Source organism: Heterodontus francisci, chromosome 47 (genome assembly GCF_036365525.1).
Source record: "Heterodontus francisci isolate sHetFra1 chromosome 47, sHetFra1.hap1, whole genome shotgun sequence".
NCBI classification, from domain to species: Eukaryota; Metazoa; Chordata; class Chondrichthyes; order Heterodontiformes; family Heterodontidae; genus Heterodontus; species Heterodontus francisci.
Genome location: NC_090417.1, coordinates 14940789 through 14958172, shown reverse-complemented (window position 1 = coordinate 14958172; position 17384 = coordinate 14940789). Strand labels below are relative to the sequence as shown.

General features: G+C 42.7%; 1 protein-coding gene across 6 annotated transcripts in view; it reads left to right on the top strand.

Annotated features, from left to right (window-relative positions):
* The window catches only part of LOC137357252 (rho-related BTB domain-containing protein 2-like), a 68965-nt gene that overhangs the window by 29638 nt on the left and 21943 nt on the right, over positions 1–17384 (top strand). For all 6 annotated transcript variants that reach the window (XR_010971158.1, XM_068023447.1, XM_068023446.1 and 3 more), the window contains one exon: positions 9011–9129. Coding sequence is in view for 5 of the 6 variants with exons in the window: in XM_068023447.1 (XP_067879548.1) it covers positions 9011–9129 (119 nt within the window). In the remaining variant the exon portion in view is untranslated. The remainder of the gene's footprint in view (positions 1–9010; positions 9130–17384) is intronic.

Genomic DNA, 17384 nt, shown 5'->3' with positions numbered 1-17384 from the left:
CATGCCCATTTTCACTCATGATGAGGCAGGGTGTCGCTGATCAAACCAATCTTGCCGTGGGGGGCTCCAATAGGCGTTAGGCCCATTATTTGCAAATGAAGGGTGTGTTTCAGCTTGTGCCAAAATGGTAGACTCATACTGAGCATGGATTCATACCCGCCATATTGGAGGCTCAGGAGGCTTAAGAGGGTTTGTGGTGCTCACAAAGCAGGCACTGCACAGCAGAATGTCTAGGCCACTGTCTGCATGAAAAATTGTTCATTCCAAAGCAGAACACACACACAACTTACAAAAGCTCAGACTGCTTAGCGATGTAGAATATAAGAAAGGAAATACTTCCTGTGCTGTGATTAATTCTAATTCCACTTCAATGGCATAAATATGGCCACGACATCTTTCAAGATCACAACATCAGTTTTGGTGAGGAAGGCCGTTCAGCTTCTTTGATCATGACCTTACAAAATACCAACCTCACCATCTTCTCGTTCCACTCTGAGGCTGGTTCTTATTGAGTGCAGGGTTCTGGTGTCAAACATTCTTCCTTTCAACTTGATGCTGTTGCTCACCTTCTGTGCAAGAATATAGCTCCTGACAGAATGCTAAAATTACTCTTCATCATGCTGGACCTGTGCCTGCTTGACACCGTATTGAGTATTTGAAGATATTTGTCTGAGTTTAGTTTCTGTAACCTATAAAGAATTGTCGATCAGCACTCGGCCCCCTGTGAGATGTCTCTTCTTAAGGCTGAAGACCCTATCTTGCCAATGCGTTTCTTTCTATTAGCCCCAAGCTTGCACTGTTGTAAGAATAATCTTTATTAGTAATTGGTACTGGCTTGGTAAGATTCTTATCACAATGCGCCATCAGAGTGAATGTATGATACTAATGTCTTTCCGAGCCTTCAAATAAAATCAGTACTTTGTAAGCGGAGCCCAAGAGCTGATGCTGAAGATTGCTGAATTGTTCATGAACTTCCACAGTTGGTGTCTTGTACAATGCTTTATGACATGTTTATGATTACTTGCAGTGCCAGACTAAAGTCTATTCTGTTTTATGAAATGAAAAGGAGGCAGGAGAGTTTAGAGATACAGATCAGTCATGATCTAATTGAATTGCGGAACAGGATCAAGAGCTGATTGGCCACCTCCTGTACCTCCCAGACCAAGAAACTTAGTGATGCAGTCCTTTCACCTTCACGTGTCGGGTTTGGATCCAGTCCAGACTGGTGGGCTAATTTCACTCAAGGATGTAGGAATATTTGGTATAGGAAAGAATTTTTTTTTAAATATGATATTATTGTTCTATTGAGTTTGGGGTAAAGGATAATGTTGGGACAAAGTGTAAGATCCATCTGTGCTACATGTAACCCAGTAACTGGGGCCATAAATGTAAGATAGACACTCACAAATCCAATCGGGAATTCAGGAGAAATTTCTTCACCCAGAGAGCGGGGACAATGTGGAACTTGCTACCACAAAGAGTAGCTGAGCTGAATACCAGAGATGGATTTAAGGAGAAGCTTGATAAGTACATGAGGGAGAAAGCAATGGAAGGATATGTTGATGGGGTGGGATGAAAACAGGTGGGAGGAAGCTGGTGTGGTGCAGAAACATGGGCATGGACCAGTTGTGCCGAATGACCTGTTTCTGTGCTGTACATTCAGTGTGTGTAACATGGGAATTCCCTTTTTTCCAAAATGTTTTGATTCCCCATCTTCCATCCCTCACCAGTGTTCACCATCCCTCCCTGCCAAAAATCTCTCTAATTCTTATGAAGGAAACCCAAGTGGCCGCAAAATGCTGTGATGGCAGGAATAAGAAGCAGCTGAAAAAGGTTTGATTGAATTAAAAGGAGAGGAGATGAATAATTCAATGGCTTCATGGGAGATTGTTTGTTTCACTTGAACAATTGAGAATTAACCAGGGCTTTCAGGCAACCTGTCGACATTGCGTTCTAATGCCTTGCACAGGTAGCAGATGGTGGATGTGCAAGTGAATATAATTAAAACCACAATGGTTTCCTTTCATGACATTTCCTTGGCTGGAAAACAGTCCACAGGATCAGTAGAGAAGATCACAGTCATCATGCTTTAGGGAGCTAAAGAAAAAAACAAGATGTTACTTGTGCTGCAGTTGCTTCTGAAGTTCACACAAATTGAGTTCCAAGATAGCAGTCAAAAGAAAGAGTTTTGGGAAAAGGTTCCTTCAAATACTTTACAAGTGAAGCTTTTGCTTGGTATTTATTAATAACTGACTGCTTGAGACCTCTCTGTCCTTTTATCCTGTTCTGTGTTCAGGTGCCAGTCAGTTTTTCACTTGTATGCCTTCACTGAGGTTAAATCAAGCAACAGAAGTTCAAAGCTTTAAGGCTCCTTGAACCAAAGATGAGACTTGGTCATGCAATGTGAAGTGGAGAAGCCTGCAATCCGGGTAAATATTCTGATCCACACCCAGCATTTTCATCAAAATAAAAGCAAAATACTGCGGATGCTGGAAATCTGAAACAAAAACAAGAAATGCTGGATTCACTCAGCAGGTCTGGCAGCATCTGTGGAAAGAGAAGCAGAGTTAACGTTTCGGGTCAGTGACCCTTCTTCGGAACCCCAGTTCCGAAGAAGGGTCACTGACCCGAAACGTTAACTCTGCTTCTCTTTCCACAGATGCTGCCAGACCTGCTGAGTGAATCCAGCATTTCTTGTTTTTGTTTCAGCATTTTCATCAGATGGCAGTACCATTCCTTGTCAAACATTGTATTTTTGCACAAGAAAATCGGAATTTAAAGCAACTCTATAACTAACATTGACTTTTCCCTCATTATTATTGGGATGTCAAGGCCTTCGAGAAGGTGCAGAGGAAATTTCCCAGAATGTTACCAGGGATGCAGGACTTGAGCTATGTGGAGAGACTAAAGAAGTTGAACTTTTCTCCTTGGAACAGAGAAGGTTAATGGGAGATTTGTTTCAAGGAGCCGAAAGCTTTGACATTCTGTTGCTTGATTCACCCTCAGTGAAGGCGTACAAGTGAAAAACTGACTGACACCTGAACACAGAACAGGATAAAAGGACAGAAAGAAACTTCTAGAAAGATTAATTTGTGACAAAATTAATTGTCACTTGGACAAATGCGGGCTAATTAAAGAAAGCCAGCATGGATTTCTTCAGGGAAAATCATGTTACCGAACTTGCTGGAGTTTTTTGAGGAGGTAACAGAGAGGGTTGCTGAGGACAATGCTGTTGATGTGGTGTACGGAATTGGCTGAGTGCCAGAAAACCAAGAGTTTTGGTTGATGCTTTTCTGGCTGGACAATATAAAATAAAGGGTACAATTCTGAAGGGGGTGGAGAAGCAGAGGGATCTGGGTGTATCTGACGATAAGTCATTGAAGGTGACAGGACAAGTTAAGAGAGTGGTTAATAAAGCATTCAGTATCCTGAGCTTTATTAATAGGGGCATAGAGTACAAGAGCAAGGAGGTTATGTTGAACATATATAAAACACTAGTTCGGTCTCAACTGGAGCATTACGTCCATTTCGAGGCACCCACACTTTAGGAAAGACGTGAGGGCATTGGAGAGAGTTCAGAAAAGATTCACTAGAATGGTTCCAGGGATGAGGAATTTCAGTTATGAAGACAGATTGGAGAAGTTGGGACAGTTTTCCTTGAAGAGAAGACTGAGAGGTGATTTGATAGAGGTATTCATAATCATGAATGATTATCATGGACAGAGTAGATAGGGAGAAACTGTTCCCACTTGTGAAAGGATCGAGATGGGGAAAAGAAGCAAAAGTGACATGAGGAGTAACATTTTCACGCAGTGAGTGGTTAAGGTCTGGAATGTGCTTCCTGAGAGTGTGGTGCAGTCGGGTACAATTGAAGCATTCAAAAGGGAATTCGACTGTTATATGAAAAGGCAGAATGTGCAGGGAGATGGGGGGAAGGTGGGGGGAAATGACACCAGGTGAATTGCTCATTCGGAGATCTGGTGCAGACACGATGGGCTGAATGGCCTTCTGCACTGTAACAATTCTGTGATTCTGTAATAGACATGTTCAAAATTATGAATGGTTTTCATAGAGTGGATAGGGGTCAAGTGTTTCCAGTGACTGAAGGGTCAGTAACCAGAGGACACAGATTTAAAACATTTGGCAAAAAAAACAGATGGGGGATGAGGACAATTTTTTTTTATGCATTGGGTACTGACAATTTGGAATACACTGCCTGAAGCAGATTCAGTAGTAAGAGTCAAAAGGAAATGGGATGGATACTTCAAAAGGAAATATTTTCAGTGCAATGGGAAAAGAGTGGTGGATGGGCCAACTTGGATAGTTGGTACAGGCACAATGGGCTGAATGGCCTCCTTCTGTGCAATGTGATTCTATGATATTGCTCGAGGCAATACAGAAACAAGCAGCAGAAATAAATTCCGTTTTTCAGGAACTTAGAAATGAAGATTTATTGAAGTTGGGCTTGCATCTGTGAAGGAGGATTTGACTATGAGGTAAACTAATTGAAGGTTTCAAGATAATGAAATAAATTGACAAAAACTGATCTCCGTAAACAGTTTGCTGGTTAAAGGGCTCTTAGTAGAAGACACAAGTTTATACTCCATAGCAGCCCACCCACCCAGGCGACGAGACCTGAACTTCAACTTTTAAATCAATAAAATCAATACATTTAACAAACGTACCTCCCGTCTTCCAGGCCAGCCGTGATCTTCAGTGCAGCAGTCGTCACTACCGCGCCTTCAGTTCCATGTCTGGGGAAAGCTGGTGTGACACAGGTGGGGAGGGGGGAGGAGGTAAGATCCTCAGTGTGGGGGGTGAGGGGGGGGGTGGTGGGGGAGACAGAGTCAAGTAAACGTAATGGGTGGAGGGGATGGTGGAAGGAGTGAACTTGAAACTTTGTGCAGTCTGGTGGGGGAAAGGTCAGATTTAAAAGGTAAGCGTTTTGGGTGGCGGGAAGGGCAAATAGTTAATGCAAAATGTAATTGGGAGGTGGGAAAGCGGCATTAGAAATTTATTTGAGAAGTTTTGGTGGGTGTAGCTTTAAAAATTAAAATCTGTGCACAGGCTGTTGAAGTCATTGCTGGGGATGGATAGCCCTCCCCCTCCACAATGATTGGGTAAGGGGTGGGCCGCCCCTGCTATTTAAATGAGCTGCCACGCGGGAGATTGCGGTGGCTCTTTGGAATGCAGCCTGTGCGTGCCGGTCGCCATTTTCTGAGCTCACTGCCAAGATCGGGGACGAGCTCTTTAAATCCAGCCCATAGAGTGGTGACATCATTCCAGATCACACAGTACTGCTGATAGGTGACTCTTCCTTCTGTATCCCTCTCACCTTTTCCATCCCAGTGTCTCTGAGAAAGCAGCTGACCTTTGCCAAGACCTTTCTGATTACCGGGATATAGAAAGTTGCAGAAGCGGATCCATCATGCTGAGCACTCTGTTCCATTTCTACTCACCTTTTCTAAGTCATGTATTCAAATTCACAGGCTACAAGCAAAAGCATGTCCTGTTCTGACCAGGTTCTATCAACTCGGGAGAGAGTTGATGTTTCTACTTAATTTCTATTCACTGTTTCCTCTGGTGTTAATTGGGGGCGAATCCGGAATAAGGGGGCATAAGCTTAAAATTAGAGCTAGGCTGGTCAGGGATGATGCCAAAAAAAAGAGTAGTGAAAATCTGGAACTCTCTCTCCACAAAAATCCGCTGAAGCAGGGGACCAATTGTAAATTTCAAAGCAGATTCATAACGTTTTGTTAGATAAGGGTATTAAGAAGTAAGGAACCAAGGTGGGGAAATGGAGTTAAGATACAAATCAAATTGAATAGCAGAACAAGTTCAAGCGTCTGAATGACCGACTTGTATTCCTGTTCCTAAACTGTAAGTAGCTGAACTCTGCAGGTTACTGATAGCTGCATAAAAAATAATGTCGATGTACCCTTGATTCAGTTTGACCAAGAGGGTATTTTAATTTCACATTAATGATGCTTCAGACTACTATTTATTTCTCAAAAAGAATCTGCTTCAAGAGAGTTTCAAGTTTGTTTTTAAAGAACAGGAAAATCCCTACATATTTCCAGATAGGTTACAAAGCATATCAGAGGACCAGTGGGTGCATTTACATACAAATCACCATCAATTTATTACAGTGAGAAATCTAGATGAAAGCCAAGACCCATGTACAGAACATCACAATGTCAAAAAAGAATAGGAGATTAGGTGAGATAAATAAAGAACTGATCCTCTTGGAGACAATTTTAGCTGTGGGAGTTGCATTTGAGATCAGAGATAATGAGGTCAAGGATGTCAATCGGTGAAAAGTAGAGTCCGACTGAAATCATCAAAGGAGGTGGCAGCTATTGGCTGGATTTGGGAGAGATACAAATAAATGTAGTACTTGAAGATTTGTAAAAGGCAGGATATCCCTTGCCCCCTTGAAGATCAAGGAGGTAGTCAAGCTGTAGGATGTAACCAGTGCACTGCTAAGGAAATGTACCACAAAGAAGAGTAACAAAATCAAATGAAATGATCAGTGCAAGAATGGCATTGCTCATATTGAATGGAGTAAATGACTGGTTTAGAGAAGGATGAGGTAGGTGTATAGATCAGAGAGGGGGATTGTGATATACTTGAAAAAATTAGCATTGAAAGGGAGGAAGTATTCGCTGTTTTAGCGGGCTTAAAAGTGGATAAGTCCCCTGGCCCAGATGAGATGTATCCCAGGCTGTTAAGTGAGGCAAGGGAGGAGATATCAGGGGCTCTGACACAAATTTTCAAATCCTCTCTGGCCACAGGAGAGGTACCAGAGGACTGCGAATGTGGTACCATTATTCAACAAGAGTAGCAGGGATAAACCAGGTAATTACAGGCCGGTGAGTCTAACATCAGTGGTAGGGATAATATTGGAAAACATTCTGAAGGACAGGATTAATCTCTACTTGGAGAGGCAGGGATTAATCAGGGATAGTCAGCACAGCTTTGTCAGGGGGAGATCGTGTCTAACTAACTTGATTGAACTTTTTGTGGCGGTGACTAGATGTGTAGATGAGGGTAAAGCAGTTGATGTAGTCTACATGGACTTCAGTAAGGCTTTTGATAAGGTCCTGCATGGGAGATTGGTTAAGAAGGTAAGAGCCCATGGGATCCAGGGCAATTTGGCAAATTGGATCCAAAATTGGCTTAGTGGCAGGAGGCAGAGGGTGATGGTCGAGGGTTGTTTTTGCGAGTGGAGGCCTGTGGCCAGTGGTATACCACAGGGATCGATGCTGGGACCCTTGCTGTTTGTAGTGTACATTAATGATTTAGACATGAATATAGGAGGTATGATAAGTAAGTTTGCAGATGACACGAAAATTGGTGGTGTCGTAAATAGTGAGGAGGAAAGCCTTAGATTACAGGACGATATAGATGGGCTGGTAAGATGGGCAGAGCAGTGGCAAATGGAATTTAATCCTGAGAAGTGTGAGGTGATGCATTTTAGGAGGACTAACAAGGCAAGGAAATATACAATGGATGGTAGGACCCTAGGAAGTACAGAAGGTCAGAGCGATCTTGGTTTACTTGTCCATAGATCACTGAAGGCAGCGGCATAGGTAGATAAGGCTGTTCGGAAGGCATATGGAATACTTGCCTTTATTAGCCGAGGCATAGAATATAAGAGCAAGGAGGTTATGATGGAGCTGTATAAAATGCTAGTTAGGCCACAGCTGGAGTACTGTGTACAGTTCTGGTCACCACACTATAGGAAGGATGTGATTGCACTGGAGAGGATGCAGAGGAGATTCACCAGGATGTTGCCTGGGCTGGAGCGTTTCAGCTCTGAAGAGAAACTGGAAAAGCTAGGGTTGTTTTCCTTCGAGCAGAGAAGGCTGAGGGGGGACCTGATTGAGGTATACAAAATTATGAGGGGCATAGATAGGTTAGACAGGAAGAAACTTTTTCCCTTAGCGGAGGGATCAATAACCAGGCGGCATAGATTTAAGATGAGGGGCGGGAGGTTTAGAGGGGATTTGAGGAAAATTTTTTCACCCAGTGGGTGTTTGGAATCTGGAATGCACTGCCTGAAGAGGTGGTAGAGGCAGGAACCCTCACAACATTTAAGCAGTATTTAGATGAGCACTTGAAACGGCACAGCATACAAGGCTACGGGCCAAGTGCTGGAAAATGGGATTAGAATAGTTAGGTGCTTGATGGCCAGCAGAGACACGATGGGCCGAAGGGCCTGTTTCTGTGCTGTGTGACTCTGTGACTCTATAAAGCCAAGTAAGAGGAAGAACAGGGCTCTGAGAGAGCTCCTAGTTGATGGAATTTTCATCAAAGGGTGAGCCGTCAATTATAGCAGATAAAGTCCAATTTGAGAGGAATGTTGATGGATGTGAACAGAGTTTTGATGGAAGATCACACGTAGTAGGTACTTTGACTTTGGAGATGTCCAAAGGGTTAACAGACAAACATTCAGCAAACTCAGGTGAGATTCTTGCACAGATGAAGAAGGCTCCCTTTTGATGATGGAAAGCATAATCCTGTATCTGCCATTCAGAAGCATTTTATCCAGTAATCTCTTCAGTGGACAGTGTTGAGTTATTTTTATGACCTCTTAACAGCACTTGCTTTAGTTGGTCACGTCATTTTTGCAGGTTTTTGTTGGGTATTTGGCCAGCATATTCCACTCTGCTGAGTTTTTTAAAAAACCATCAGACATAATGCTCGACATCATGGAGATATTTCTGGAAGTTGCTGTCTTATTTTTTGGGGGATCAGATTCATTGTAAATCAGGATGATCTATTTGCACAGTTGTCTGGTTAACCCAGTTCGTAAAGATGTCACCATGCCAGCAGCTCAGTAGGTGTATGTATGTATATATATATATATATATATATATGTAATGTTAGCCTTTAAAGCTGTGCAGATGATTATTCAGTCATTTTTTTTGCTATGCTCAATTTCTGAAGCTTCAGAGGTACAGACCGTATTGAAATGAAGCTCTTTGTTGTTCTTGTTTCACGATAGATGTGGTCTTTAAGCTGGATGACGGGACGATCTGCGCTCATAAGCCCTTGCTGATCTCCAGCTGTGACTGGATGGCCGCAATGTTCGGGGGTCCATTTGTGGAGAGTTCAACCAAAGAGGTAAAGAAGCACCTGATGCTGGATGGTGGATAACCTCAAATTTTATGGGTTGCTGATGAATGGGATATGCAAAGGATAAAGGGGAGATCTTGACTTTGTGAAAGTTCACTTGAGGTGAAAATGGGGAGAGATGTAAAACAGGCTGCCAATCTTGCTCTTACCCGTGTTTTACACAATTACACAGTCAAGATCTACCTCGAGGAGTTTCCAGAAGCAAGATATTTGCTACTTGCTACCTATAGGCATCGAAACAAAATTTGATCAAACTCTGTTGCAAAGGTTGTCTTCTTCACATATTTACTAGAAGATGTTCATTTGAATTTCAACAAGTAAATTATTTAATCACTGAAAAGCAGCTGATCCAAGTCAGACCAGAGTGTACTAAGTTCCACCCACAGTGTACCTAAATGTAATGAACAGACAAAAAGAAAATTCAGTTTTCACATGCTGATGAAATGTCTCTCTCTCTCTCTCGACACCCACCCACTCCACCTGCCCACCGCCCCCAAAAATCTCAGTGATGCTGGGATAAACTGCTGACCCCATTGGAAAAGATATTGCGTTGTTGGCCTTAGTCCCACTGTTGTGGGATAGGGAACTGGAGAGAAAGTAGCAATCAGGTTTCTAGCTCCTTCTCATCATTTGATGTCTCTGCTGAAAACACACAGATAGTCTTCATATTCAAACAATGGGATAGCAGGCCATGTCACAAAAATTAGGACTGGCATAAAGTACTAAAGGGTGGCTGCTGCCCATTGACATTGGTTCCCACAATTACTGCTGATTGCAGTAATGTAAAACTACAAAGGAAGAAGGAAGATATTGGGGGTCACAAATGTGGAACCAAGAGCGACTGTTTACAAGTTGCTGACATGTTTGCAGAATGGTGTTTGCCTCAAAGTCCACATCAAGTGACATCTTTCACCTGACACCATAAAAAGCAGACTTGCAGAAAACGTATTGCTCTCTTTAACCTCCAGTGCCTCATTGTATCCAGCATTGCAACTGTCAGTGCAGCTCAAGGATGCTCCCAGTGTGATATGCTTAGGTTGCGTTAAATCAGCAGCAGTCGGTTTGCAATGTCTACGAAGCAGAATTGACAGCAATTATTTTGTGTTGACATTAAAGGAACATTCTGTGCAGAGAGTCAAGCGAGTACTTTTTGATCTATAAACCGATCTACAAAACCCAATTGATAAAAGAAAGTCTGAATTTAGCATATCAGTGCTAACAATGACGGAGTGTTCTTTTCTGTGCCATGACTCAAGGGAATGAGTCTGTGCCCTCGGACAGAATCATCAGTTGGCACTGCAAAATAATTGATTCACCGATTTTAGTGTCCTTCTGGTTGAAAAGTAACTCGAGAAAGTGGAACCTCTGGCCTCATGCAATAATTAAAGAGATCCATTTTTGTTCTCGCTTTTTAAAGGAAGAAAATACCAGTGTCATTGGCCCTTCCTTCACTTCTGGTCTCTACCTGCCAGCACAACCCCTCCATCTTCTCTTTTTCAACGCAACTATAGTCAGTGTACTTCAAAACTTTTCCCCCCTTGTTTCTTCTACAATGCAAATTAGACAAAGTGCATGCCCTTCCGCCACCATCCAGCTTTACAGTCTTCAAATCAAGACTACTCTGACTCAAAACTACTTTTCTTTTTTGACCAGGGCCTCAAAATTGTGGAATTCCTTTTCTTCCAGCAAACTGTACCCAAGTCTTAAAACCAAAGCTTGGTGGCCCCTAAACACTATCTCCTGAGTTACCCCAACTCATTCCAACCTCGATGTTGTCCTGCGTTTTGGCCTTTCAGCCATGGTTCTTGATTTATGGACAAACTGGACTCCAATGAGCTGAGTCCCGACAGTTGTAATATGTCACTCGGGTTCATATTTGAGTCAGATGGTTTTGCTGCAGTATTTTTGTGCCACGTCCAATTGGTGCAGTGTCCGAGAAGACCGACACAGCCAAGTAAAAAAAAAAATGGAAGTGCAAAACGTTGTGAAGGCAAAAAACTGCTCAGGTTGCGATGTGATGCTCAAATATAATGCAAACCTGATCTGCAAGTTTAACTGCTCTCAGCTGGTGCAACAGTTGCTGCACCTGAATTGGCATCAGTACAGTGGCTAGCAATGGGAAGGTGGTGGAATCTGCAATATTCCCATTCTTAGTTATCAGCAGTTGCTGTCTTCAATTCGCCTCAGTACCCTGGGCTGGAGATGGGAGGGGGAGAACTGACTGTTCTCCTGACTCTTGACTGACCTGTGCTGAAAGATGTGTGCATATCACGCTGCTGTGGGACCATACTTGAGTATCAGTCGCCCCTACAGTGAGGAATGGAGAATACTGGGGAGGAGGGAAGCAAACCTGAGCTGCAGAAAACTGCTGAAATAAAAATGTTTGGAGTAAACCTCGAGTTCAGAGCAAACTACTTTTCCAGACTCCTCCTGGGACTCCACCTTTGAATAGATTACACCTCATATATCCATCAGTTTCGTCCAGACCTTACTGATGGCTTCACATATTCAAGGTATGGGCGGCACAGTGGCGCAGTGGTTAGCACCGCAGCCTCACAACTCCAGCGACCCGGGTTCAATTCTGGGTACTGCCTGTGTGGAGTTTGCAAGTTCTCCCTGTGTCTGCATGGGTTTTCGCCGGGTGCTCCGGTTTCCTCCCACCACCAAAAGACTTGCAGGTTGATAGGTAAATTGGCCATTATAAATTGCCCCAAGTATAGGTAGGTGGTAGGGGAATATAGGGACAGGTGGGGATGTGGTTGGAATATGGGATTAGTGTCGGATTAGTATAAATGGGTGGTTGATGGTCGGCCCAGACTCGGTGGGCCGAAGGGCCTGTTTCAGTGCTGTATCTCTAAATAAATTAAATAAATAAATAAGGTAGACCTACCAAGGTTTCTTATCTTCCCACATTTGTCAGCATTTGTTAGATGAAACAGGGTAACAGGAGGTTCATGTAGCATAAACACCAACATGGTTGAGTTGAGTTGAAAAACTTGTTGCTGTGCTCCAGATTGTGTACAGTTTGATGCATTGCAACTCTCTCCAAAGCAGTTTTACTGCCAAGTCCTGGATCTATCTTGGAAATACAGTAATTTTAAAGATTTTATACAGCCCCTTGGTGACAAGACATTCATCCCTCGGTGATGCATATCTCCCTCAGTCTAAAACTATGACCTCTCGTTCTAGATTGCCCCACAAGAGGAAACATCCTCTCTGCGTCTACTTTGTCAATCCCCTAAATCATCTTATATACCTCAATTACATCTCCTCTCATTCTTCTAAACTCTCATGAGTAAAGGCCTAAACTGCTCAATCTCTCTTCATAAGACAAACCCCTCATCTCTGGAATCAATCCAGTGAACCTCCTCTGAACTGCCTCCAATGCAACTACATACATCCCTCTTCAAGTAAGGGGACCAAAACTGTACACAATACTCCAGGTGCAGTCTCACCAATGCCTTGTACAGTTATCATAGTCTTACAGAGAAACAGCACTGAAACAGGCCCTTCAACCCACTGAGTCCATGCTGACCATCAACCACCCATTTATACTAATCCTATATTAATCCCATTTTTCCCTCACATCCCCACAATTGTCCTACCACCTGCCTACACTCAGGGCAATATTTTACAATGTTCAATTTACCTATCAACCCACAAGTTTTTGGTATGTGGCAGGAAACCAGAGCATCTGGAGGAAACCCACACAGTCACAGGGAGAACTTTCAAACTTCACACAGGCAGTACCCAGAACTGAACCCAGGTCATTCGAGTTGTGAGGCTGCGGTGCTAACCACTCCGCAACTGCAGCCACACTTCCCTACCTTTATACTCTATTCCTTTAGCAATAATTGCCAAAATTCCATTTGCCTTCCTTATTACCTGCTGCACCTGCATACTGATTTTCTGCGATTCATGCACGAGGACACCCAGATCCCTCTGCACCGAAGCACTTTGAAGTTTCTCTCCGTTTAGTTGATCATCTGCCTTTCTATTCTTCCGAACAAAATGGATAACCTCACACTTATCCATGTTAAACTCCATCTGCCAAATTTTGGCCCATTCACCTAACCTATCCATATCCATTTGTAAATTTCTTATTTCATTGTTGCAACTTCCTATCCCACCTATTTTAGTATCATCTGCAAATTTATAGTACCTTCTATCCCTGCATCCAAGTCATTTATATAGATTGTAAATAGTTGGGGCCTGAGGACCGAACCCTGTGGCACCCCACTAGTTACATCCTGCCAACCAGAAAAGGACCCATTTCTCCTGACGTTCTGTTTTCTGTTCGTTAGCCAATCCTCTATCCAAGCTAATAAATTGCCCCTAACCCCATGTGATCTTACCTTGTGTATTAACCTTTTGTGTGGCACCTTATCAAATGCCTTCTGGAAGTCCAGATTTCCTACATCTACAGGATTCCCATTATCCAGTTTGCTTCTTACATCTTCGAAGAACTCGAGCAAGTTAGTCAAACACGAATTATCCTTCATAAAAACATGCGTTTTGACGCAGACAAATTTAAGATGCAACATTTTGAAGGAAAGAACAGATGCAGTTTAAATAAAAACCTAGCAGTCCAAGTAAACTTGACACTAAATCTGTCCCACCAACGCAGAGAGCGATCAACAGAGCCAGTCGGATGTTGAACCACATGGCCGAAACTGTAGAGTACAATAATTTGCTTTTATATTGCGCTTTTAACAGAGTAAAATGTCTCAAGACTTATCAAACAAGATGGCTGTGGTTCTGGAGTCACATGTAGGCCAGACCAAGTAAGGATGGCAGATTACCTTCTCGAAAGGCCATGAGTGAACCAGGTGCATTTTTACGGCCATCAGTGAGTTTCATGGCACTGGTACGGAGAGGAGCTTTCAATTCCAGATTTTTAATTAATAAATTGAATTTTTATTTACTAATTAAATTTAAATTCCACCAGCTGCTGCCATGGTAGAATTTGAATCCATGACCCCAGGGCATTAGCTTGAGCCTCTGATTACTAGTCCAGTGTCATTACCACTGTGCGACTGTCATAGAATAGCACTATTTATCACCATAAAGAATGTCAAAATTTACAAATAAAGTCTTGCATTTCTATAGTGTGTTTCCCAAACACATGACAGTCTACAGTGCTTTCTAGCTGAAGAAGCACTTTTGAAGTGTCATGTCACTGTTGTAATATCAGAAATATGGCAACCAATTTGCACATAGTTAAATCCCACAAACAACAATGAGACAAATGATCAGATAATCGTTTTTTGTCATATTGGTTGAGGGATAAATCATGGTTTAGGAACTCATAGCTGTCACAAACAGAGTGCTTAACTCCAGGATTGCCCTGGAATCTCCAGGAATTAACAATTAATCCCTAGGACACTGCTACCAGCAACTTTGAGAGAAAAATGATAGGGGCATGATCTTTGAACATTTTTGTTCCATCAGTTGCTGGAGGTGACAGAAAATCTGTTTGAATCTTTCCAATTGGTGGGGGAAGGCTTTGAGGACGGGCATGCTGGGTGGCCAATGGCGGGAACATGGGGAGTGGGGGGAGGGGGAGCATTTGGACACAGGAGGTCATGTGATAAAATCTCCAGGAATATGTACAAGCAGAGTTGGCAACCTGACTCTGAACTCACCACCACCTGTGCATTTTTCGGGTATTTTGATGAATGATTCCATCTCGCATTGAGCAGGAATGGGCAATGTTAGAATATGACATCAACATTTATGTAAACTGAGCGAATTTGGGAAAAGCCGGAATGCATCTCACAGTTGCTGAATTATACATTGCAATATTTAGTACTGCAGTTGGATTGCAGTATTATCCAATCTTAGGCCCAACACTCTTATTTATATCGAGCACAATACCAACACTGGTATAAGTATGTCCATCAAGACACAGAGCACAGCATGCATATACCAAACATACTATGTATACATGCTACATCTTTTAATTGTGTACACTATCAACATGTGTTTACACAGGGGTTAGCTACCGTCACATGAATAAAACACATTCACAAATACATCTGTTGCAATACTGAAAGCACCTTTCCCACTTTATAATACCAGTTCCTTTCCTTTTGTGATGCACATCACAACCAACCGTATAGAAGATGTGTTTTGCGCTGCCTAGGGGTTGACACGAGCGCACTTAACATCAGACAAACAGCAACTGGTAAATCGCAAAGGAAGGATAATAAGTTGAAAGTGCGAGAACATTTCCCATCGGAAGGATCCAGCAGAGCTGGGAAAGGTGCAACGAAGAGCAACTAAAATCAGCCATGAGCTCATTGCACAGAGTTGCACAAAGTCAGAATCTACCCTCGACATGTGTGATAAAGCCAAAACTCTAAAATAAGCATTCAAAACAACCTGCAATTTTGAAAAACACAAACTCCCTTTCATCTCTGAGGGACTTGTTTAATGTTCTGATTCTCAGATGGTTAGGTTGATTTGTATCACTCACAAGATCATCTTTTGTATTCAAATTGTAATAAAAGGGAATCATGTTGCTTCATCGTCAGTTCTATAAATAGCAGTATAACCTTCAGACAGCCAATGCAGCACTTCATAAAATAAGGAAGGTCAAACTCTGTGAGCTCCATCTCCTGACATCGCTCTTAATTACTGCTGAGAGATGACGGAAAGCACTCCACATCTTTCAGGCAGCATCAGTTCTGACATCACCTGTACATTAAGCCCTTGATGATTTAACAGCCTCCTGTCTGATTAATAAAGCAAAACAAGATTTATGTTCACATTTTCACCATGTGTTAGATTGCATAACACAGCGTGAGGGCGAAGTACAGAGGCATTGAACTACTGTGCAACAAAGGCAGCAAATACTCAGCAGGAAGTAATTTTTAGCTCGCAGTAATGCCGAAAAGCGCCCAATACATCTTAAGTCTGAATTTGAAGGTGGCGGAATCTGGCCCAAACTTAGTCTTTCAAACGTGTTCAGTCACATTTCCTACCTGTTGTGTAACTAATTGCAAAGGAACAGCAGTCAGGGCATAGTCCCAGGACATGTGAACCTGCAACACGTGTTCATGGGGGAGAGCAGGGGAGTAGAGTTAACTTGGGAGATCTACCAGAGAGCTGGCACAGACACAATGGGTTAAATTGCCTCCTTCTGTGCTGTATCATTGTATTCTCATGCTCAGGAGGAGTGCAGTGATGAAAATACAGAACCAAACTGAACAGTTATAAAAGAAAAAGTGACTTTTCCTTGAAAAAGTGGACAATGTTCTCCACAATTACCACCGAAGGTCAGCCTGTCTTGCCCTGCATAGTCAAACTGTCTCACTGTCTGTTAAGGATAAAAGGATATATTCCAAGCTCAGGGGTATCAATTACACCCATCCTGAAACCATCAAGAGACATTCCTGAATTGAATGAGTTCTTCTGAAACAAAGAAGGTGTGAAGTAGCCACATCCTGGGCCATTATGTGGTCACCACAGGGAGAGGGGGAGGTCATGTGTCTCCCAACGGAGGCAAATGTAAGAGATTTTTATCTTTTAAAAGCTAGCTCTCGGATGAGAGAGAGGTAGAGATCACAGAAAGAGAGTCCAGCCAAGGACTGTGAAAAGTAGCCCAGCAAAAACCAAAAAAGGAGCCCTTCTGCAAATTCTCCACTTCAACTTGGTGCAGTAGAGAACTGAAAGTGACCACTGTATCCTGTCTGAAGTCTTAATTGTCAGAAAACACCCAGGCCTGCAACCTGAAAAAGAAATTGTCCTCCGGGAAGATTTCACAGGTTTGCTGTGAACCCCGAACATACCTCATCTCAAACCACTTAACCTTTTCCGCTCTATCTATCTATTCTTATGTGTGTGTGTGTGAGTGAATGCGTGCGCGGGTGCGGTTGTGACCATTTCGGGAATTAATATTGTTCAATAAATAGTTAATCTCCTGCTTTAAACCTTCAAGAATACCTGTCACCGTCTGTTTATTTGACAAATAAAACGCAAGTTGTCAAAACCCGAGTAACAAAAACACTTCATGTGGCCAGTTGGGAAGTGAATAGTGGGAACAAACCACGCCATCACCCACCTGGCTGTAACATGATGATTCCAACACGGAAAACCAGTAACTGCAGTGGTTAGTATTGTACCTGCAGCTGTGGGGGTTGGTTTGGTCCTCACACAATCATTGTGGAATTGATAACCTCTGTTGGCACCTGTTGCATGGAAGAAATGATTGTGTGTGTGCAGGATACACAAGTAAGAAA